A 23,237-nucleotide genomic window follows, 5' to 3' on the forward strand; every position below is an offset into this window, starting at 1 on the left:
GTGTACAAAGGCCGGGCCCTGGCTTGCCTCCCCACTCACAGCCCTCTCCTCTCCCCGCACCTTCTGTCACCCACCTGCCTCCCTGGTGACCGTGGGGCACGCTGCCCGGCACTGCCACTCCGGGTGCCTCTGCCCCCAGTTTTTTCCTTCCTTTCTCCAAATTAACCCTGCTTTGTTCTAAAGTGGAGGTAAGGTCCCCAGGGACCACGCCCAGACCAGGAGGGACATGACAGGAGAGGCTTGGTTGAAGCAGAGCCTCTGACCCTCCCCTTGGGATCCCCCCAAGACCACACACACACACACACACACACACACACACGCCCCACGCGCACTGCGCGGGCTCTGAGCAAAGCCTGGAGACAGCGCTGACACCCGGTGCCCAGATGCTGCCCCCTGGGCACCCAGAAGGGATTCGCCCTGCAAAACGGCCCTCGACAGCCCCACCCCCACCTCGCTGGTCCTCCCTGTGGTCACTGAGCAAAATCTAACACCCCAAAGGCACCACCTCTCCTTTCCCTGCTGTCGTGCAGGGCGATTGGCGGGGCAGGTGGTGGTTGTGGAGCCCGTGGCGCGGGGAGGGAAGGAACATCACGGAGCCCGCTCTGGGCATTTCTGCAGGGAAGCCCAGCCCCCAGATCAGACCTGCCCGGAAACACCGCGCCTCCGCCTCCGCCTCCCCTCCCCGCCCCCCTGCAGCCCGGCATCCCGTCCGTCCCAGGGACCCCGGCTTGCTCTGACCGCAGGATGCATTCCCAGCCTGGCCCCTGCCCCAGAAGGGAGGCCGCGGTGCTCCCGGGCAGGGGTGGGGGGCTCGCCGGGGTGAGCATTCCCGCACCCTGCGACGGAGGGGGGAGTCGGCAGGAGGGCTCATTATACTCTCTCCTCGGAAAGCTGAGAGCCTATCACTGCTGTCTTGGTAGGATTTTTTTTTAATCCTGGATATTACAAGAACATGAATTAAGCTCTGATGAATGCAATATTAATTAATTACATGAAGATCCACGTGGGACCCTGGAGAGGGGGAGCGGAGGGAAGAGGCTGTGCCTGCAGACGGCGGGGAGGAGGGGCTGTGGTGGGGAGGAGGGGGCGTGGCTCGACCGGGGGCGTGGCTCTGCAGGATTCAAGGCGTGGCTCGCTCGGGGGCGTGGCTCGCTCGGGGGCGTGGCTCTGTAAGATTCAAGCCCCGGACACCGGCGCAGACAAGGGAAGTTGGGGACCCCTACTGCACCTGCGTGCAGGGAGGAGGGGGAGGAGGGCCCTGGTGCCAGCCGCCATCTCCTCTCTCTGCAGGTACGTTTTTGAAACCTTTGAAATCCGTTTTGGCACGTTCCCAAACAGCTGCTTGTCAGCCCTGAGCCCTGCGAGGGACCGAGGGTCTGACCGGGCTGGCGTGCCTCCTGGGTTTCTTCTGTCCAGAACACGGAGCATAAGCATTGCAAGAAGAGTCATCATCGGCCAGAGGCAGAATGTCCCCCAAAACCCTTCCATGCCCCCCCCCAACTTGATCCCAGGGGTGGCGGCCACTGCCACAGAAACCTGGCAAAACAAATCCTTCTGAGGACGAATGTAAGACTAAACTTGAAAATAACAGCAGTTATTTTCAACAGCTGGGCCACGCGGTCCTCGGTGGGTTTTGTTAAAGCCGCCCAAACAGGCTCAGACAAGACTCCGCCACATCCAGCCAAGGCTTACAAGTTTTCCAGCACCGCCCGTGAGATGTCAGACGTTTCACGGGTGTTCTGGAGCCATTGCCCTTGCTTCATCTGGGCCGGGGACCCAGAGAGATTCAAGACGGGCTCGGAGCTGAAGGAGACCTTGTTGCTCTGTCCAAAGACCAGGGGAGAATTTTTCTGCCCGTGTGTGCCGCCCGTTTCCTGTGGCGCCCAGGGTCCATTCCCACCGCTTGGCATCATGGGAGCCGTATCCACGAATCCTACATCCCCTCTCCCCATATCAAACTCGTGTGGGCTCGGGGCCCCCCGGGGTGGCTGTACGGTCGTTAAACCTCAGTCTGTCGGAGGTGCTTCCGGACGACGATGCTACGAGGTGGTCGGTGAATCCTCTCCCCAAAAAATCAGTGCTCAGCGGGCCACGGTTGTCAACGGTCCACCTTCTGGGGGCAGCGGGAGTCGACCGAAGGCGGACAGGACGCTGGAGGTTCTTGTTCAGGTGAGAACAGCTCAGCTGGCCGTCTGCTCACCTGGGTGCCCCCATCCTCCCAAAGCGAGGTCCGCAAGGACAGCTGTGGGGCGACGCGATTGGGGAGAAGGAGGAACCCACAGCTTTGTAAGCTCCGGGCTGCGCTCCGAGCTGAGGCAGGCAGCCTGTGAGCCATCCATGCAGGTGTAGACGGAGGGCCCGGAGGACAGACACCGGGAGTTCATCACGCTTACCGGACACGGTGTCTGAACCGCCGGGTGCCCGTTCCTGGAGCACGTTTGTTTAACAAGTATTTGCGTGTGCGGAATACCTTGTTCTCCGCCTGGACTCATCAGCATCGGGAGCGACCAGCCCTCCCCTCCTTCTTCAGGCTTCTTTCGTGGCCGCTGCTGTCCGCCAAAAAGAGCCCGAGGCTTGTGGTGGCCAACGTACCTGAGGTCAACTCACAAGGAGAGGACCTACCGAGGAGCCAGCGTGGTGAATTTCAAATGGCCGTGTCAAGGGGTGCCGGGGCGGTTCAGTCGGTTAAACGTCCGACTCTCGATTTCGGCTCAGGTCACCATCTCACGGTTCACGGGATCGAGCCCCACGGCGGGCTCCGCGCGGACGGTGCAGAGCCTGCCTGGGGTTCTCTCTCTTTCTCTCTCTGCCCCTCCCACGCTCGTGCTCTCTCGCTCTCTCTCAAAATAAATAAACATTTAAAAAAATATTTTTTGAGAGCGAGGGAGACAGAGTGTGTGTGGTGGAGGGGCAGAGAGAGAGAGAGAGAGGGAGACAGAATCCAAAGCAGGCTCCAGGCTCTAGGCTGTCAGCACAGAGCCCAAAGCGGGGCTCGAACCCACGGACCGCGAGATCATGACCTGAGCCGAAGTCGGACGCTCAACCGACTGAGCCACCCGGGCGCCCCCAGCCTTACGATATTTGGATGGCAGAGCTAGAAAGGGCGTGAACAGCTTCCGAGAGGAAAAGAGACCCTTTGCACAGGACAGAAATGCCACAGCAGTGGGGGACTGGAAGACAAAAGAGCCATGCCTTCAGTGTTTCCAGAGCAGTGACTTTTCAAGGAGTCCCGGCACCCAGGCCAAGTGTGAAGCCTCGGGACATGTACCTGTCAGGTGTTTTCGGGCAGCCCCTGGGAGACACCTGACCTGGGAAGCAGGCGTCACAGTACGGAGGGTGGTAAGGAAAGAGAATTTGCACCCTGATGGGTGAGAGGGGTGTGGCAACCTCAGGGAACAGCCAGAGCTCAGAGAGGACGTGGGGGGGGGGGGGGATCCATCAGGTGGGGTGGGAGCGACTCCTCCAAGCACCGGATGTCCTAATCGTGGAGAAGGACAGAATCGAGTGTGGTGTTGCTATGCTGTCAGAGAATTTGGGAAGACCCCGTGACCGTGACCTAGTAAACCGTGTAGCCAAATAATAACAGCTACTCAAATACATATATTAACTCTAAGAAGAACAAGGGTACAGGGCAGGAAAGGTAACCGTAATAAGAGTATGTGCCTCGGTGGTGGCAATCAGGTGGCTTCTTCTAAGCCCTTACAGCACCATCCCAGTAAGGCAAAGGCGAAGGGATGTTTTTCACCCAATGGGGGCCATCTGAGAAGGAGGGAGAGCAGGTGAAGGGGTGGGGTGGGAGAGAGAGCGCCACGATAAATCTTCATCCTCTGCCACAGGAAGGTGAGGGGAATGCCGAGAAACGTCACAGAAGTACATTGTGGCAGCTGTGAACCGAAACCAAAACCAGGTGAGGTGTGTTTGAGAAAGGGACCGGAGAGGGGAGATGGGGCCGTGTCTTAGTGCCCTCCGGCTGCTGTAACAAAATGCCAAGGAAGAGGCGCTCGTAAGCGACAGAAGTGAATGTCTCCCAGTTCCGGAAACTGGAAGTCCAAGATCAAGGTGCCAGCAGATTCAGAGTCTGGGGACAGCCCACTGCCTGGTTCATAGATCACGCTCTTACCGTGTCCCCCGACGGCAGGAAGAGCTTCTAACGAAAGGGTACGGATCCCATTCCCGTGGCTTTGTCCTCATGACACAGTCACCTCCCAAAGGCACCACCACCTTGGAGGGTAGTATTTCCACATACGAATTTGCTGGGGGGACGCAAACATTCAGTTCGTCACAGAGACAAAGGGCACGAAACGGGTGCCTTGTTGCTACTTTCCTTTTAATATTATTTAACATTTAAAACTACACACACGCTTTAGTGTGATTAAAAAATAATTTCAAGGGGGCACCTGGGTGGCTCAGTTGGTTAAGCGTCCGATTTTGGCTCAGGTCATGATCTCGGGGTTCGTGGGTTCAAGGGCTGTGTCGGGCTCTGTGCTAACAGCTCAGACCCCAGAGTCTGCTTTGGATTCTGTGTCTCCCTCTCTCTCTCTCTGCCCCTTCCCTGCTCGCCCTCTCTCTCATAAATAAATAAGCAAACACTTTAAAAAATAATAATAATTTTGAAACTGTATAGATTTTAATGTTCTTAAGTTTACAATCAAATACAGAATTGATAACAAATACTTACAAATACTTGAGAGAATATACGAGGAAGGTACAAACACAACCTGTAGAGAAAAATCCAGAAGACTTAGAAGACACACACAAAAAAACAGAAGCAAAGCAGACAAAAGCATTAAAACCAAATGTGTTTGTTACAATAAAAGTAAATGATTAAAGCTCCCTTATTAAAAACAAACAAACAAACTTACAAGTATATGTTATTTACCAGAGGCACATCCAAAACAAAAGCGAAATTAAATATTAAGGGGAGATTAAAATTTAAAACAGCAGGCCAAAATGATCAGGGAAAGGCAAACAAACAGAAAGCAGAGGCTGAGAATGTTCTTATTCATCGTCACAGCACCAGGAACAGAAGATACCGAAATGCACAGAGTTATTTTATATTGATCAAAAGTAGAATCCATAATGAAACCATAATGTCATTTGTCATGTTGCAGATGAATGGGGAATCAAAACATATCAACAAAACGTGGCCAAATACAAAGAGACTCGGAATTACAGAGGCTGATGGGGCACCTGGGTGGCTCAGTCAGTTGAGCGTCCGACTTCGGCTCAGGTCATGATCTCGTGGTTCGTGAGTTCGAGCCCAGCGTCGGGCTCCGTGCTGACAGCTCGGAGCCTGGAGCCTGCTTCCAATTCTGTGTCTCCCTCTCTCTCTCCCCCTCCCCACTCGCACCCTGTCTGTCTGTCTGTCTCTCTCTCAAAAATAAACATAAAAAAATAAAATAAAAAAATTACAGTGGTTGACAATAGCCATCTCTCTTAGGATAACACGGACCAAAAAAAAAAAAAGAGTATTTTAAGAATACAATTCATAAGGTTAAATAAGTTTCCATCTATGTCTATGAATAAATCAAGAGGTGGATTGTGACGGTCAGCCCCCAAGAGGACCCCTGAGATCCCCGTTCCCGCTTGGTGCTGAGGCTACCCATGTACACGATGCCGATGTGTCACTTCCAAGGTTAGGTTATGAAAGACATCCCAGCTGCTGTTCCGGTCATGTTCTTTCTCTTTTCCTTGGGTCACTCGTTCTTGGGGAGCCAGTTGTAATGTGAAGGGAGGCCCCTACGGCAAGGAACCCACATGGCTTCTGCCAACAGCCACAGGAGCGAAGCCGTCTAGGAAGCAAGTCGTGTGGCCCCAGTCAAGCTTTCCCATGACAGCCGCCTTGGCCAACATCCTATCACTTCATGAGAGACCCTGAGCGGGACCTTCTCTCTCCCTTCGCTGTTCCTGAATTCCTGAGCCGCAGAGACGGGAGTGAATAACAGCCTGTTGTTTTAAGCTTCTGTTGGGAATAATCTGTTATGCAGCCGTAGATGACTAACAGATCGACAGAGAGTTGGGGAGAAAAAGAGGTTCTTCATAACATTCCCACTTTGCAAACATCAATGGAAAGGTCACAAAATTGATTTTACGTTGGGTCACCACGTGGGTCTTTTCCAACTGCTTTCTTTCCTACCCACGTACAGGTCACATCTGATAAGGAATGTCGAAACCCGGATAAAAAATGAAAATTATTGCCAGACCCCAAGACGGGGCCTTATGGTTGCCTAAAAGTCAAGACCGTAACATCTGGCTCTAATATCTGGTAGCGGCTGTATGGATTTATTCCCTCATTAAGGATATTTATTTTTTAAAAAGATATGTGGCTTGACTTCATATTACCGCTGACATAGCCTAAATATTTTGAATGCATAAAATTCTTTAACTGTTTCCATTCTTGCTACGTTCAGGTTTTCCACCCAATGGACACAACTGAGACGTGGTTATTTTTACCGTCCTCTGACCGCGTCAAGGCATTAGGCGCTGCATTTGCTAACTGAAGCGAGCAATACATATTTAAGGGTTATGTCTGAGCCAGACACTAAACTATTCCCCAACAAACAGGAAAGTCTGCTCTGTTCACATGGGATACATAAAACTAAATCCAGGATACAGCACATGGCCAAGCTCAGAGTAAAATTTAGGAAATACTGTCTGTATGAATTTTGGGCCACTAAATACCTACTGTACCTATGTGGCCTCCATAATAAGAATAAAAGGTTTATTATACATGCAACGGTTTTAATTGTTAATCCTTTTAATGTTAATTTGTGTTATTAATTTTCCATCTTATTACACCGAACTCAGATGTAGTCAGCAATGTTTCTTCTTTGGGGATTTTATTGAGGTTTTCTTTTTTTTGTTTCTTTTTTTTATTTTTATTTATTCTTGAGAGAGAGAGAGAGAGACATAGCAGGAGCAGGGGAGGGGCAGAGAGAGAGAAGGAGACACAGAGTCCGAAGCAGGCTCCAGGCTCCGAGCTGTCAGCACAGAGCCCGATGTGGGGCCTGAACTCATGAACAGTGAGATCATGAGCTGAGCCGAAGTCGGACGCTCAACCGACTGAGCCACCCGAGTGCTCCTAGTGAGGTTTTCTTTGTAGCATAGCTAGAATCAGCTTTTGTAAATGTCCATGGTTGCTTGAAGAGAAAATACACTACCTCCAGGGTATCTTTTTTATTTGTTTGTTTGTTTGTTTTGAGAGAGAGAGTGTGTGAGCTGGGCAGGACAGAGAGAGGGAGACACAGAATCCGAAGCGGGCTCCAGGCTCCAAGCTGGCAGCGCAGAACCCGACGCAGGGCTCGAACCCACGGACCACAAGATCATGACGTGAGCCGAAGTCGGACGCCCCCTGGGGATCTTTAACATCCACCCATCAGCTCTGTCTAGAGCTGATATTTAGCATCTCTGCAGCCTTACTGGTTTCTAGTCTGCTTTTCCTCTTATGTGTTGAGAGAGGGGAGCCATAGTTCGCTAACCTGTTTGCTCTCCTGGCTCCTCTGCTCGGCCCTCTAGATCCCACGCCACGCTGTTTGCACGGCAGTCCCTTCCAGCAGGGTGGCCCCGTTGATCCGCTTAGCATTTCTGCCCTTGAGCTGGACGTTTTCCGGTATTAATATTACAACCCTGATACTTTTGTCTTTGGTCAATCTAGTATGTTTTTTCCTTCTTCTGTGTTTAACTTGACTGAGCTGCTTTGTTGAATAATGTGTTCCTTACAAACACCATACAGCTGAGTTTGTTCTCTGATCCAGTTCTAGAGTCATTGCCTTTTAACGGGTGATTTATGCCATTTACGTTAATTGATATAAATGAAATGGGCAGTCCTAACTGTATTATTAAATATCATTAGCTTACCATTTTCAATGTTCTTTTTTGTTTTCTCTCTCTTACTCTAGGTCTGAATATTGTATATATTTATATAACATATGTTTTACGTACATGTAAAATATGCCTGTGCATATTTTATATAATATATAAAATATGTTTGACATACAATAAATCATAAGAGTATTAATAATATGTGACATATATTATATATATATACACACAAAATACATTTTAGTGTCTGTGTCTATTTAATATGTGTCTTGTTTTCTCTGTGATACAAGACAAAGATACACCATCCACCCAGGCACATAGTAGAAAATCCGTAAGTCATTTAAGGTCCCTCCTCCATCCAAGCGATAGCCAATGCCTGATTCTTCTATGTGTCTCTCAAATCTGGCATCTCCTTTTCAGTCTCTGCCTCGTGCCAGATTCTTTTCAATGTTTTTTTTTTTTTTTTTTTTTTTTATTTTTGGGACAGAGAGAGACAGAGCATGAACTGGGGAGGGGCAGAGAGAGAGGGAGACACAGAATCGGAAACAGGCTCCAGGCTCCGAGCCATCAGCCCAGAGCCCGACGCGGGGCTCGAACTCACGGACCGTGAGATCATGACCTGGCTGAAGTCGGACGCTTAACCGACTGCGCCACCCAGGCGCCCCTCGTGCCAGATTCTTAATGCTTCTCACCTGGATGGTCACATATCATCTTAACTGGCTGGTCACCTGCCCTCATCCCACATCCACACGGTCTTTGTGCAGCTGATAGAATGCCCCGTCTGAAAGTACACTGTCCAATATGGCAGGAAAGTTTACTGTAAATAAAATTAAAAATTCTGGGGCGCCTTGGTGGCTCAGCCGGTTAAGGGTCCGACTTCAGCTCAGGTTATGATCTCGAAGTTCGTAAGTTCGAGCCCTGCGTCGGGCTCTGTGCTGACGGCTCAGAGCCTGGTGCTGCTTCTGATTCTGTGTCTCTGTCTCTGTCTGTCTCTCCTCTGCTCCTGCTCTGTCTCTCTCTCTCTCAAAAATAAATACTAAAAAGTTTTTAAATAAAATTAAAAATTCAACTCTTCAGATACACCAGCCACATCTAAAGTTTTTAATAGCCACATGGGTCTCGTGGCCACCCCCTCTGCACAGCCTCCCCCCACCCCGGAGAACACCCACATGGCTGTAGAAGGTTCGTTGCACAACCATGTTCTAGATGCAGATCTAACCACATCGGGTCCCTTCAGGAAAGTCTTCAGTAGCTCCGGTGGTTTGCAAAACACAGCTCAGATTCCTCATGGTTGCCCTCAAGGCTCTTCTCGACGTGACCCCAGCCCGTATTCCGGCCCTTCTCCTGCCCTTCTCCTGCTCATTTCCACATTTCCTCTCCAGCTCCACAGAATTATTTGCTTGTCTTTGACCACCGTGTACTGATTCTCCTTCATGCCCCGACGCCACCACTCGGTCAACAAAGTGCTGTCCCTTCCCAGGCTATGTCTCTCTGGTGTCCTTCCGCCCTCCCCACCTGGGGTTCCTGCATCCCCTGAACTATACTTACCAGACGGTCATGTCTTCCCCGCCAAGCTACACGCTCCTGAGAAGAGGTCCTGCCTTTTGTGACTTAGATTCCGCACAGAAAGCATACTGCTGGCACATGGAGGTTCTCAAAACAAACATTCCTTAAATGAACCAACAGGTGATCACACGAACGGAGACCGAGGAGCCCAAGGGGCGCCCGTGCGCTCAGCGGGCCGTAAGGGGACCGGTTAATAACAGAGCCTGGGATGGGGGCAGATTACACCTTGCGGCCGGTTCGGTCCACACCGGAGATCAAACTAGATGCATTCAGGGCTTTGAAGGCACGCCCAATGGCAGAGAGCAAGATCGATTTCCTTTGGGAGCTGCCGAACGTTAAATTAACCTTTTTAATCCCTGAAAAGTAACGCACACGGAGCCTGCACACTTTGTGGGCTCTGCAGCCGACTGGGGTGTGGTGGGAGCGGGGCGCGTGTGGGGGGACACCAGCCTTTGGAGCAGCAGAGAGAAAGCTGTATAAGCTGTGTATTTTTTGAGAGAGAGAGAGAGAACAAAGAAGAATTATGAGAAGCCCCCCAAATTACAAGTGTGGGTTACAATAATTGCTCAATTATAGACTTCCAGCTTTATTAGACACACACCCCCTCAGCTTCCGCAGCTTTCCAGGGGCTGTCTTGAGTTGACAAAAGTCAAAAAGCTCTGTGGGAATTCTGGCAGGGAGCTGAGAGCGGGTGGTGTAGCCCGTCCTGAGGGCGCGAGGCTGGGACGCAGAGGTCCAAGCCGGGGCCAGGGCTGTGTCTGTCTCCCGGTGGCGCATTCCCCTGGGGAACCGTCCAAAACCCTGGGGTGGGGGGGGTTGGGGGACCTCCAAACCCTGGGGTTTGGAGGTAGAACTCGGCTGTTCACATTTGTCTACGAGGGGGAAGCAGCCGTGGCCCGTGGCCGGTTGCTTTGGAAGTCCTGACGTATTTCTCAGGGTCCTTGAGGGCCCTGGATTCAGCAGAGAAGACCCTCCCATCAGGCTAACATCCATTGTTATTTTCTCCTTTTGCAGCGGGAACATCGAAGCTTCCAAGAGACGTCCTCTCCTCTTTGAGAATTACCACCCACCTCTGCACCCTGGTGGCCTCCCGTTCAATAGCAAATCCCCTCCGTGCACCTGCCTCCCGCCACACCGGCCACCGACACGTTTGGGGGACACGGGTATGCAGTCCGTAGCAGCTGGTGACGATGATGGCTGACACCCGTGGAGCTGTCTTTATTGACCAGCCACCATTCTAAGTGCTTCACAAGAACCGCCTCATTTCATCCCAACAGTGCTAGGAGTTACCAGGTATCGCTTCACCATCATTGGACTCACGGGGGAACTGAGGCAAAGACCTCGGTGAGGTCACCCACCCGAAGTCACCCAGCCGGCAAAGAGAAGAACCGACGTTCAAAGCCAGCTGCCGAGAACACTGCCCTTGGATGACCTCTGCGAAGGAACACAGTCCGAGGGCCTGCAAAAAAGAGGGGCGTAAGCAGCACTCACAGAAACGAGCCTTCAGGAAAAGAAAACGTAGATGAGACACTGCAGAGACCGCGGGCCCGAACTCTCTACCAACCTCGCACTTGCTTGAGGGCCGAGTCGTACGGGGGCCACGACGGCAGGAAACCTGGGTTCTCTCCCCGCTTTCTGTGCACAGCGGATGTGCCCTGGGTCTTACTGGGTTTTGCGAGGCTGCGGTTGGCCACGCGGGTTTTGTAACGCCTGCTGGCCGCGCATTCCCGCGCGTTGCCCTGTATCGAGGGCCCTGGGGGCGTGCGTGTTAACCCGAGCGCCCACACGTGTGCACACAAACACACGCTCCCTGCTCGGAGGCCACAGGCAGCCCGGCACGGTGAGGGGTCGTCTTGCTGTGCTGCGGCCCGGCTCCTCCCAGAGAGGGTGGTGGCCGAGGACAGGGGTCCCCAAAGCGGCACCCAGAGAGCAAGACGCCTCGAGGAGGAACCCACCGGGTGAGGGAAGGCGGGGGAAGGGGAGCTGTGTGGGGAGGGAGCTTCCCGGAGGATCCTTCCACACACCCGCGGGCAGGAACCAGAGCCACCCAAGAGCCAGAACGGGGACCCCGTTCCCTCCTATAGGGTGGCATCCGGCAGGGGGTGGGGGGAGGCCGCGCCTGGGGCGCCAAAGGTGAACACCCAAAGATGCTCCTGAACCCCTGTGATGAGCTGCCCGCCCGGGTTAATCTGTTTGCCAATCCTGGGACTCGGCAACCCCGCCCGAGGCCACGTCCGCACCCCCACAGCTCGCCCACTGGGAGACCCCCCCCCCCACCCCCAGCCCCCGTCTCTGCTTTCCCAGAGCAGCTGTCCGGAGGGCACGCCTTTCCTTCCCTTGGCAGAGGCCCCCTGCTTCCTCAGGAGACCCAGGGATGCACACTTTTCTCGTCGTCGTACTCGAACATGCCCAGAAACACATCCCCCGCCGTGAGACGGGCCTGTCCCAGACCCAGAGGGGCTGAGACACAGACATCCTTTTTTTCAAAAAATATTTACTTAAAGAATTGTGCTAAAATATACCTAACATAAAAGTTGCCGTTTTAGCCTTTAAAATTTTTTTAGTGTTTATTTATCTTTGAGTGAGAGAGACAGAGCGTGAGCAGGGGAGGGGCAGAGAGAGAGGGAGACACAGAATCCGAAGCAGGCTCCAGGCTCCGAGCCGCCGGCACAGAGCCCAACGCGGGGCTCGAACTCACGAACCTGAGATCGTGACCCGAGCCGAAGTCGGACGCTCAACCGACTGAGCCCCCCGGGCGCCCCTCATTTAGCCTTTTTAAAATGTACAGTCGGAGGCATTAAACACGTTCCTCCTATTGTGCAGCCATCACCACTGGCCCTCTTCAGAACTTTTTCTCTTCCCAGACAAGCTCTGTCCCCATAAACACTGACCCCCGCCCCCTGCCCCAGGCCCTGGTGCCCAAGGACATTCTGAGGGTGAGCCGTCCTGGAGCCGGAACCCTAGCCCCCTCCCCTCGTGGGGCTCCTGGCAGGATGCAGAGGCTGGGGCGCCACCCTAGTCCTGAGCGGTGCCCACCCTGGCCCGGCTAGCTGCCCCTAGGATTTCCCTCCGTGCTCCGGCCCCTGGACTCAGCCCCGCCTGGCTGGGTCCCTGGCCCCTCCCTCACGGGGCCCCTCCATGTGGCTGTTTCCTTCAGGGGACTTCTATTTCTTCGTGGGATGGGCTCCAATAAAGTCATTAATCTGGGAGATGATGGGGCCGGGGGGGGGGGGGACGGTTCTCCACGTGCCAGGACTTGCTGGTCAGCCTGATGCTGGTGTCCCTGGCACCCGAGGAGGGGGAGAGGAGAAGGGGAGAGGGGGGAGGAGGGGAGAGGGGAGGAAGGGAGAGGAAGAGGGTAGAAATGAGAGGAGGGGGAGGGAGGAGGGGGAGAAGGGAGGAGGGAGGAGTGAGAAGGGGGAGAAGGGAGGAAGGGGAGGAGGATAGGAATGAGAGGAGGGGGAGGAGGATAGGAGGGGGAGGGAGGAGGGGAGAAGGGAGGAGGGGGAGGAGGGGCAGGGAGGAAGGGGAGGAGGGTGTTGTGGGACCAGCGCAGGAGTTCCTGGCCCTGACACTGTCCAAGTGATTAGTTCTTAAATCAGGCAAGCGGTTCAAGACCCACTCACTCCGGGCAGCTTTAATCACTCATACTCCCTCTTTATTCTCATTATTTACAGCCATCCTCTCTGCCGGGAGGAAGGAAGGTGCTTTCTCCCTGGGCTCTGGGCACTCAGCTTCAGGCCCTCCGCCGCCACCGGCCGCCTGCCCCGGGGGACCGGGCCGGCACTCTGCACGGGACCGCGGAGGGCTGGCCAGGGGCGCACTCCTTCGTACCTCGGGTGTCCCCGGAGCCGCCCTGCAGCCCCGCGGGAGAGTGGGGCTCACACAGACCGGAGGAAGGAGGGTGGTGAGGCCACCTTTGCAGGGCTGCACGGAGGGGCTGGGCTTGGGGGAGAGTCAGCCCCAGCGACCTCTTAGCAGTTGCTGATATTATCAGAGAAAACCCAGAACATCTTATTTTCTGGGAAGGCCGGTGCCCTCGGAGTAGGGGCCGGGCTGGGGTCTGCGGCCAGCCCGGGTCGGCAGAGGGTCGGCAGCCTTCCCGGAACTCTCCAAGGACGGGCTCTCGGGTTTGGGCTCCTGGCAGCGACGTTTTCATCGGCGACCGACCCGTGTGCCTGTACCCCTGACACGGGCAGGTTCTGATCCCCCGGGCCCCTCCTGGCTGGGCCTGGGGGCGGTGCACACATCTGGAAAGCGTTCTAGACGCCAAGGCAGGAAACGCATCTGGTCTGCACAGCGAGTCCCAGTCTCGGCCATCCGGGACGCCCGAGCTGGGCCTGAGCTGGGCCCAACCTAGCCTTCCTCAGGGGGAGAGGAAGGGGAGAGCAGGGGTGAGGGGGAAGGGCAGGGCGGGGGACAGAGGGCTCCTGCCAGAGTGAGGGACGAGACAGCCTCACTCGGGCTCCCTGCTGGGTCGGAAAGGGGGTGGCTGGGGACCCCTGCAGGGTGGTACCTGAGACAGAAAACCTCCAAAGCCCTCAGCTGCACACACTGGGGTCTAGCCCAGATGTCTGCATGGCTCCGTCCTCCCTCTCGCCCCCCAACTTCCTCTCCCCAGCACCCCAAGCCCCAGGGGCCCCCAAATCCAAGTCAGGCAGGACACGAGACAAAGCACAGGAACATTAATGCTATGGAACTCCGCCCCACCCCCCACCAGAGTTGGCACTGGGGGGGGGGGGGATGGTGGGGCTTTTCGTTTCTTTGTGGCGTATTTTCGCTTCTGGCATTTTCCACGTTGTCTTTCCGCGCATAGGCTACCTTTGTAGTCGGAAAGGAATGTTTAAAAATGGCAGGGAGTGCGTCCATAAATACAGATCAAAAGGAGACCCCCTTAGCTGATTTCCACCTGGCTTCTTCCCCAGGTGGAGCCCACCTGCTCTGGGTCCCCCCCGCGGGTGCAAGTTCACACACAAGGCAACTTCCCCAGCTTTGGAAAAGCCACAAAATTGCCTATTGATTTAATCATCTTCTGGCTTGTTCGGGCCCGGCAGGCCACAGCAGGGAAGACGTGAGCTCAGGACACCTGGGTGCCACAGCACCCTCGGGACATCCCACCCCCACACAGGGGCTCAGAGCCAGCATGAGGCTATGGCTGGTCCTTGGGACCTCCTGCTCCCCCCAGGATGTGTCGGCAACAGCCTGCGCCTTGCAGCTCCTTAGGAACCCCTTGGGCCAAGGAGTCTGAGACCAGGGGCCTGAGCGGTGGGAGAAGGTGGTGTGCAGTCTACACAGGGTGAGCGACTTGTCCAGCTCGCCCAGGACCTTCCTTCCCAGGTTTAGCACTGAAAGTCCCGCGTCCCTGGAAAACTGGGACAGTAAGCCACCTGGATCTACAGCAGGGGTTTTGCTTGGTTGGGGGAGGGATGGAGAGCCCCATCACTGCGGGCATTCACGGACTGCCCTTGGATGGGAGTGTGGACAGGGGTGTTCTGGTACCAGCCAGACGTGGTAAGTAGGCCCCCGGGGCGAGGAGCCCGATTCCTGAACTGAGACCAAGGCTGGGACAGGGAGTTGGGCCCTGGGGAGGGTCAGGTCCAGAGACCAGCTGGTGCACAGGGATGTGCCAGCAGGGGTGAAAATGGGGACGCTTTTCATCTGGAGGAGGGAGCGGGGCTTCAGGGTCAAGGAACCGCCAAGAGCGAACACATCAGAGCCTGAAGGGCCGGGCCCAGCGGCCCCCACATCTGGACTGACTCTCCTGCTCCTCTGGAGCCCACGGCAGACATCTGCAGTCGGTAACAGACCTCGGGATCCTGGAAGCAGGGGCCCCACGTGGCCACCGCCCAGTGAGTCATCCGGAGATGAAATCCATTCTGCAAAATGAGCCCACCTGCCCGACGGAAGGGCTGGCTGGGGAGGTCATCTCGAGACCTCGCAGCTCGCGGGGGGCAGAGCAAACCTGGGACCCCAAATCATCGGAGTCCCAACGCGGGGACTTGTGCTTACCACCTTGTCCCCGAGGCCTGGGGACAGAGGGGGGAAGGGGGTGCCGCGGGCTCAACACCCCCCTCCCAAATTCACGTCCTCTCAGAACCTCGGAGTGTGGCCTTATTGGGAAATGGCATCTTTGCAGGTATAATTAAGGGAAGGACGAGCTGAGTCATCGTGGATTCGGCTGCACCCGAAATCCAATGGCAATGCCTTAGAAGAGGCAGGAGAAAAGGGGACAGCGTGGCCTGCCGACCCCTCGATCTTGGACTTCTGGCTTCTAGGATGTGAGAGGACAGACTTCTGTGGTTTTAGGCCCCCCCCCGTGTGTGGTGGTTTGTGATGTATAGCAAAGGGCTCCGGGCCTCCTTCCCCAGGCCCGTGGGGGGTGTGCAGGGATCCCCCGAAGGCAGCCTCCTAAACCCGTCCACTGGGGCCCATGCTCTCCAGAAGGAAGTTCACCAGTATGCAGTTACTGTCAAATACGGACCAGTTCATAGGGTTCGATCTGGTAAAATGAACTTCAAGAAGAAAAACTTCCTTCCCAACGATACAGGGAGAGAAGCGGCTCATGGCGCCTTCCTGTGCAGACCTTTCAAAGCCTCCCGAGAAATGAATGAATTAGGAAAACTTTGTCCTTCACCTTCCACATAAGCAAGAGCTTCTAAGTCCCCTGACGCCGGTTCCCCAGCCAGAGACTGAACGGGCCTGGAGGCCACGCTGATGCCAGCTTCCTCGCAAAGGGGAGCGGTGCCCCTGGGGTCAGGAAGAGAGAGAGAGAGAAAACCAAAAACCAAAACCCAAGAAGCCCTTTCCAGGTTTGCATTTGGAACATTTATTTCAGGAAATACATTTCCAACACTTTTGTTATTTATACAAAAAGACGAATTTCTCAGGAGGCACATAGCAGAGGGCCACTGTGGAACAGAGCCCAGTGAAACTCACAAGTTTTCAAAATCTGGCTACAGAGAAGGAAAGCGAGAAGCCACCCCAAGGCCGTGCCCACCGCGGAGGCCGGGAGGCTGGAGCCGCTCGAGGCCGCCCCGCGCCCCCGGGGCCCCGACGCTGAAGGCGGGGTTTCCTTCGAAGTCTTGGGTCTTGGTTTTGGCAAAAACGCGGCAAGTCGGCAAGTCAACAGTTTCACCAAGGGGTCCTTCCTGTCTCGGGTGGGGGGGTGAGCGTGCAACGCAAGGACATCGTACGTGCACACCCACACGCACACGCACAGGCCTGTCCGCATCCCCTTCCTCCCGAGGCTCTTCTCGGCGGCGGCAAGAAGCCAGCAGGGGGGTGTGTAAGACAGACGTGTACCTCGCCTGCGTCTCGTCTCATCTCCTCGACCTGAGCCAGACCCCGCGCTCTCCGGGAGGCAGGAGGGAGCGCGTGTGATCTGCTGTGCGTGGCTCGGACGGTGCCTGCCTGCTGGTCGCCCCGTGGAGACAGAGTGTGGGGGGGGCGGGGGCGGCAGAGACCGGCCGGGCCACTGTCGGGGAAAACCCGTTCTGCAGCCCGACCGACCTCGGGCTGTGCACAGCTGACTCCTGACCTCTCCCTCTTTGGGGGGTGGGGCGGGGGTCTTTACCGTGGGCTCCGCGGTGACAGGAGCCCGGGGACATCTAGGGCAACAAAAAGCCTGGCCTCCCACCTCTCGGGGTCATGGTGTCAGTAAGGTCTGGGTCGGGGGGGGGGGGGGGGCTGAATGTGTATCTGGGGTGACCACCCACGCAGAACTGAACCAGAGCATCTTGGGCCAGAGAGATGTCTAAACAGGCAGACAGACAGACACACACACACACTCTCCCAGTCAGACGGCGGTGCAGGGCGAGGCCCCGGGGACCACTGGGGCCTCTCGGCACGGGCCCGGCCCCCTGCTGCCCGCACCTGCCACCTCTTTCTCCCCCAGCATCTCCACCAGATTCACTTGCTCAGACCTTCTCAGACGTGGTGGGCGGGGGCTGGAGTGGGGTGCATCCTTTTCCTTCCTTTGAATGACTCAATCCCGGGGGGGAAGGGGGGACGAGGGAGAGATAAGGACCCGTCTCCCTGTCTCCCCGCGCTGCCCCGAGTTGCGGTGGAGGGGACGGTGGGGTGGGGGGTGGGGGTGGGGAGCGCTGGCTCGTGGACGGCTGAGATAAAGGCACTTTCTGCTCCAGGACGAGCGGGCAGGTGGGCGGGCGGGCAGCAGCCAACGGGCCTCCCCGTGTCTAAGCAACTGGCAACTTGCGTCTCACAGAATTGACTATTCTGCCCTCGGGTGGGGCAAGGGCGGGGGCTCTGAGTTATGGCCGGGGCCTCGTAGGGAGGAGGGGGCAGGAAGGGGGTCCAGGTCACCAGGCCGGCGGCCGCTCACGGCCACCATGCTCGGAGGCTGTGGCCGAGGGCCACCAGGAGCCGGGCCCGGGGTTGGGGGCTGGCCCTCATCAGCGGGTCCTCTCCTGCTCCTCTTGGCCACGGGACGGCCAGAGAGGCGGCCTCCTCTCCGAGGCCCGCCCGATCCGGGCCCCACAGTCAGCGGCTAACAAGGAACACACTCAGGAGGGCACACGCCATCTTGTTACTGGGCAGCGTGTAAAGGGGCAGAGAACGATGACAAACGGAGGAAATTATATAAAATAAAACGGGGCGTGTGGGCGGGCCTGGGGGTGGCGGTGGAAGGGACTGGGGGGCAGGGTCCTGGGGGGTGGGGGGGGTCTACATCTCCTGGGCTTCTGGCCCCTTCTCCTCGACGCCGTTGGACGTGCTGCCCTCGTGTAGACGCTTCACCCGGTACGCTTCGAAGTGGATGCTGCTGGTGATGTCCTTGATGTTCTGCATGTGTGTCCTGGGGGCGGGGGGCACGGGGAGGTCACAGGGCAGGCCACGGGCAGGGCGGGGGTGGGGCGGGCGCTGACCCAGGACTCCCACCGCCTGCCCCCTTCCACCCCCCCCACCCCCGCTTGGCTCTCAGGGGGCCCTCAGGAGGGCTCCCAAAGCCCATCAATGGGGCGGGGTAGGGGTGGGGGGGGCAGTCTCCGTGGCAACCCAGACCCTCTGAGCACACACTAATGCACACGCCCGCCCCTCTGTGTCAAGCCTGTGGCCAGTCCGGGCTGGGTGCACACTCCGAGGGGACAGGGCTGGCCTGTCCTTGCTGCCACCTAGAAGCACCAGGCCAGTGGCTAGTGAAGAACCACCGGTCCAGGGGAGCGGCCTGAGCTGGCGTGCTGGTGGACCCTGCGGTCCTGTGCTCAGGCTCTCCTCCCCCTGCAGCCCAACAGGAGAGACTGGAGAGGGGGGTCAGAAGGGCTTACGGTAGGGGTCTTTCGCAGCCAGACCCTCCAACACGGTGGGGTCACTCCTGGAAGCCACGTCCCACCCCTAACCTGGGGGCCGCAGGAGCCACAGCAGGAGCCCCACCCTCTCCAATCACTCGCCCAGGCCCAGCCACCTGGCACCCTCTCGATGGCCTGAGAATGGCTACTTCCGGGCAAGGAGAAACCTCTGTTGGGTCCAAGCGGTGGGGTCCGGGGACACTGGGATGGTCGCAGGAGACACCACCCCCATGCCCGGCATACAAGGACCCCTCCCTGGGGCCCTGAATCTCACGGGCTCCGGCAGCTGCAGTCCGAACCTGGCCCCTCCCGTCCAGGGGATCTTATCATACAGATTAAGAAGGGTTTTTACTTCCTGCTTCATTTCCCCGGAGGCGTTTTAGACCAAGGGCTTCCGAGGTCCTCCTGGGGGGGGGGGGGGGGGATGTGCTAGCTGCTGTCCAGGACCCCCGCCTGCTCCCCCACAGTCCACGCTCCTGATTTAGGGCCTTCTGGGGTCTTCAGGGGGCCAAGGCCAGCACCCCACAGCTCCCTCTCACCTGATAAGGAGGTCCCGCAGGTAGGCGAACTCACAGTGGGTGGTGTTCTCAACTGAGGAGACAAAACGGGCTTTAAAGTCACTGGACGCCCCTGCCCCGGCCCCGCCTCTCCCCTGCCCCCCAACCCCCCCAACCCAGTAGATCCTGGTGCCCAGAGGAGGCTGGGCCGGTCGGCAGAGGAGTCCCTGCTTCATCCACGGGCACCAGGCAGCTGGCAGGCACCCGGTTCCACGGATCCCACCGTGGTGGGCCTGACCGGGCTCCTGTCCTCCAGAGGGCAGGACTAGCAGGGACACGGCCCAGGAACCAGCCGGGCAGCAGTGGGGAGAGGGCTCCCGTAAGGCAGGCCGCTGCTCCCCGCTGGGGACCAGGGAGGTCTCCTGGGAAGAGCAGCCCGTCCCAGGGGATCCCGGATGACAGGAGGGGCGGGTAACAGAGGCAGGCAGGAAGTCGAGCTGGGATTTTAAAGAAGCGGCCAAAGTGGCCCGCTGGGTGTCTTCCCCACGCGCACACACAGGACGCACGGGGACGCGTACTGTGCGTCGCCATTTACATCAAGCTATGGAACCAGCAACGTGGAAGGCCCGCGTTGCCCGGTGACACCCAGAGGCCCCAGGGAGCGACAGGCCCAGCGGTCGCTCTACTTTGCGCACTGGCAGACCTCTCGGCGGAGAGGTGAGGGGCGCCGTCTGCCCTGAGGGCGGAGGGCGGAAAAGGCGCCCGCCCGGCCCTGCACGTTTAATCCAGTCTTCACACACCCCACGAGATACCACTCTGGCTCCTCCTCTGTGGGCACGAGTCTGTCCCCCCCGCCCCCCACAAGCCGGCAGGCAGGGTCGGGGCGCAAAACCCCCAAGTGCCTCCGCCTTGCCAAGCTGTCTGGATTTTACTCCCACTGCCTCTTGCCTGGGTTCTACCCTCCTCCCCCCACGTCCCCGCCCCCGCGGGGCTGGGCCCCCACTAGAACCTTCTGCCACCTAACGTGGAACAGCAGCGAGAAATGGTGGCAAGGACGGAGCCCCGAAGCTGGGAATGTGAGCCTGTGGCTACTGCTTCCTGGCTTGGGGAAGTTCCCTGGCCTCTCTGACCCCCCCGTTTCCTTAAGGGTCTGTAAAGTGGGGAGGAAATGTCACCCACCTCTCAGGGACACGAGAGGCCTGGATGAGCTAACCGTGTGCTTCGTGACCCCCCCCCTTCCTCCCGAAGACGCTGCAGGCGGTTTCCGAGGATGGGTAAAATATCTCGGGAGGGCGCACAGCAAGTTGGAGAGAAGATCAAAGAAGCAAGACCAGGGATGGGGCAGGGTGGGCAAGAACGAGGCAGAAGCGCTTAACAACCACGCTTGCCGGGGACGAGCACAGGGCGGCCGGTCCCCTGGCCAGTCATCAGTGCACAGGGTCCCGGGGATTAAGAAGCCACCTGTGTTCTAGGACGTGCGATGGTTCCGAGACGGGGCAGAAGCCTCCCCCGGGTTCCTCGGATGGGACACCCACCACCTCCCCACCGTCCTTATGAGGTGCTGGGGGGCGGTTTCCCAGAACAATGTCAAGGTGAGCAGGTGCCACGGCACACAGGTCACGGGATATGCGGGCTCGAGGCCCCAACACAGGTGCCGGAGGCAGGAACCAGCCCCACGATTCCTGCGCGCCTGAGCTGGCCACCAGGGGGCAGCAGAGGCGTGCCCGTCACTGGACTGCCCCTCAACCCTCTCGGAGGTCCCCGCTGGCCTTTCTTGTCGGACACCCCTCCACCCTCCAAACCACGCGCCCGTGAAAAAAGGGCCCTAAGGGGCAACGTTTCAGGACGAGCCCAGGTAAAGCCTGGTGGAGAGACTGTCGCGTGGGACACAGAGGTGAGCGGCCCCCACAGAGGCACGTCCGGGATCGAGGCCCTTAGATGAGGGGAGAGCAGCGGAAAGGCAGACCCAGCAGACGCTGGAGAACACCCAGGCAGAGGCTGGTTTAGAACACACCGCCCTGCACCGAACCCGCCAGCACCGGGTACCCCAGGAAGGTCTGGGGACTCTCCACGCTTAGAGCGTTTGCCGCCCCCAAAGCTCCAAGGTCTTTGGGACATTCTCCCGTTTTGCTAAAGTCTCGGCCCATAGTACCCATTTCAAGGATGGTGAAAACTGAGGCCCCGGGGGGGGGGGAGCTAAGGGACTTGCCCCATTTCACAGAGCGCCAGGGGCGGGAATGGCTACTGAACAGGCCCTCTGGATACTGCGCCCTCAGCCACGGGCTCGAAGAACACAGTGGCCCATCTCAACCTGTCCTTTCTCCCCCGTCTGTTCTAAAGCGGGAGGAAGGAACAGAACGGACGGTGGAGAAATGCCCGGGTGCAGCCCACCTAGGGTGTTACCGCCCGAGCGGCTGACCCGTGTCTGCCAGAACCCCATAGATACTCGTGAGCGACAGCTTATGTGGAGAGAATGTCTGAGGACGTCATTGAGGTAAAGAACCAAAGCGGCGGCCATCTTGGATTTCGGGTGGACACTAAGGCAATGACCAGTGTCCTTCCGAGGAGACGGAAAGACAGACACGGTCAGAAGGCTGAAGGCGGAGCGGAGACCGGGGACGCGCCAGGGGACGCGGAGGGTGGCTGGCAGCCACAGGAGGGAGGCCCGGAACACATCCTCCCTCAGGGCCTCCGCAAGGAACCAGCCCTGCTGACATCTTGACCTCTGGCCTCCAGAACTAGGAGGGTAGGTCTCCGCTCCAAGCCACCCAGTCGGTGCTAATTTGTGACAGCAGCCCCGGGATGCGAAGATGTGGGGGTCTCAGTAAATTCTGCAGGAGGGCGGGCCGCCTGGCTCTCGGAGCCGATGGTGCCGGAAGCCCACCCCCGCGCTAGGCCCAGAGAAGTGTGGTAGTTTGTCCAGGGTCACACAGCGCGCCTCCGAATCGGTAGCCCCGGAAACCCAGAACTCGGCGGGATCACGGGGCGCTTCCTCTCTGGATGTTCCCCTGCCCCGTGGGCGGTCGGGATGGAGGTACGTTTCCATCAGCGAACGGCCGGGCCGCCCTGGACAAGCCACTTGCCCCCCTCCCTGGGGCTGAGTGGGGCAAAGCGATGGACGCGGTCCCCAGAGCACCCAGTACCTTCGATGGTGCCCCACTTGGTTTTCCTTCCGAGGATCCTCCTTCCGTTCACTTGGTACTCGTGGTCGCTGCCCACCACAGCGAACGGGATCATCTCCTGCGGGCGGGACGGGCAGCGCGGGTCACGTGTGTGTGCACAGGCCGGTCTGCGCCCGGGGCCCCTGGGAGGAGCGGCCCTGAGCCCGGGGCCCCCCACCACCGAGACCCTTGGCCAGAGGCGGCCACATGCGGCCACGTGGGCTCTGACCCCTTCCGGCCCAGAGACCGCGTTCTCACGGCTCAAGGCCATCACACCCATGACCCCAGTCCCCCCGGACAGGGCTAGGAGACCCCGCCGTGTCCTCTGGCAGGAACCGAGGGGCCTCTGGGAACGGCGTCCGGCCAGTCCGCTCACCCGGAACTTCTCGTTCACCAGCCGGTCCTCCGAATCCTCGTCGAACTCCTTCTGGGGGTACACGTCGATGCCGTTGGACAGCAGGTCCGCGGTGATCTGGGGGCCCGGAGGGGACAGATGTGGGCGCCGTCCGCACAGCGAGCTGAACTGGCCCGCCAGTATCTGCCCATGCTGTGGCCTCCAGTAAGCGAGTGGCCCGGGCCTGGGGTCAAGGGCAGGCTCTACGGGGGCAGGCGACCCTGGTATCTCCAGTGCTGGTGCCTCTTGAGTGGAGGGGGGGCAGCTGCAGGCCCGCCAGGAGAGACGTGCAGCCGCCCGAGGGAGCCGGGTCGCTGTTCCTGAGCCCTGGGCTGTCTACTCTCTCCAGCTCATCCCACCCCGAAGACAGCAGCTCAGGGTTGCGGCGTCCTCCCTCGAGCTCTACCCGGAAACCCTCTGTCACCGCAGGCCCCGGATGCCGCACGGGCCCGACTGCCACCGCCCTTTACAGCACCCGCTACCCGCCATGCACAAC

General features: G+C 57.9%; 1 protein-coding gene across 8 annotated transcripts in view; it reads right to left on the reverse strand.

Moving 5' to 3' along the window:
* Positions 1–16,189: 16,189 nt before the first annotated feature.
* Positions 16,190–23,237, reverse strand: part of SEPTIN9 (septin 9) — a 146,072-nt gene continuing 139,024 nt past the window's right edge. For all 8 annotated transcript variants that reach the window (XM_049635618.1, XM_049635621.1, XM_049635620.1 and 5 more), the window contains 4 exons: positions 22,724–22,819; positions 22,330–22,426; positions 19,229–19,280; positions 16,190–18,199 (listed from right to left, as the gene is read on the reverse strand). In XM_049635618.1, coding sequence (XP_049491575.1) covers positions 18,070–18,199; positions 19,229–19,280; positions 22,330–22,426; positions 22,724–22,819 — 375 coding nt within the window. In that variant the 3' untranslated portion in view covers positions 16,190–18,069. The remainder of the gene's footprint in view (positions 18,200–19,228; positions 19,281–22,329; positions 22,427–22,723; positions 22,820–23,237) is intronic.

Source organism: Panthera uncia, chromosome E1 (assembly GCF_023721935.1).
Source record: "Panthera uncia isolate 11264 chromosome E1, Puncia_PCG_1.0, whole genome shotgun sequence".
Taxonomy (NCBI): domain Eukaryota; kingdom Metazoa; phylum Chordata; class Mammalia; order Carnivora; family Felidae; genus Panthera; species Panthera uncia.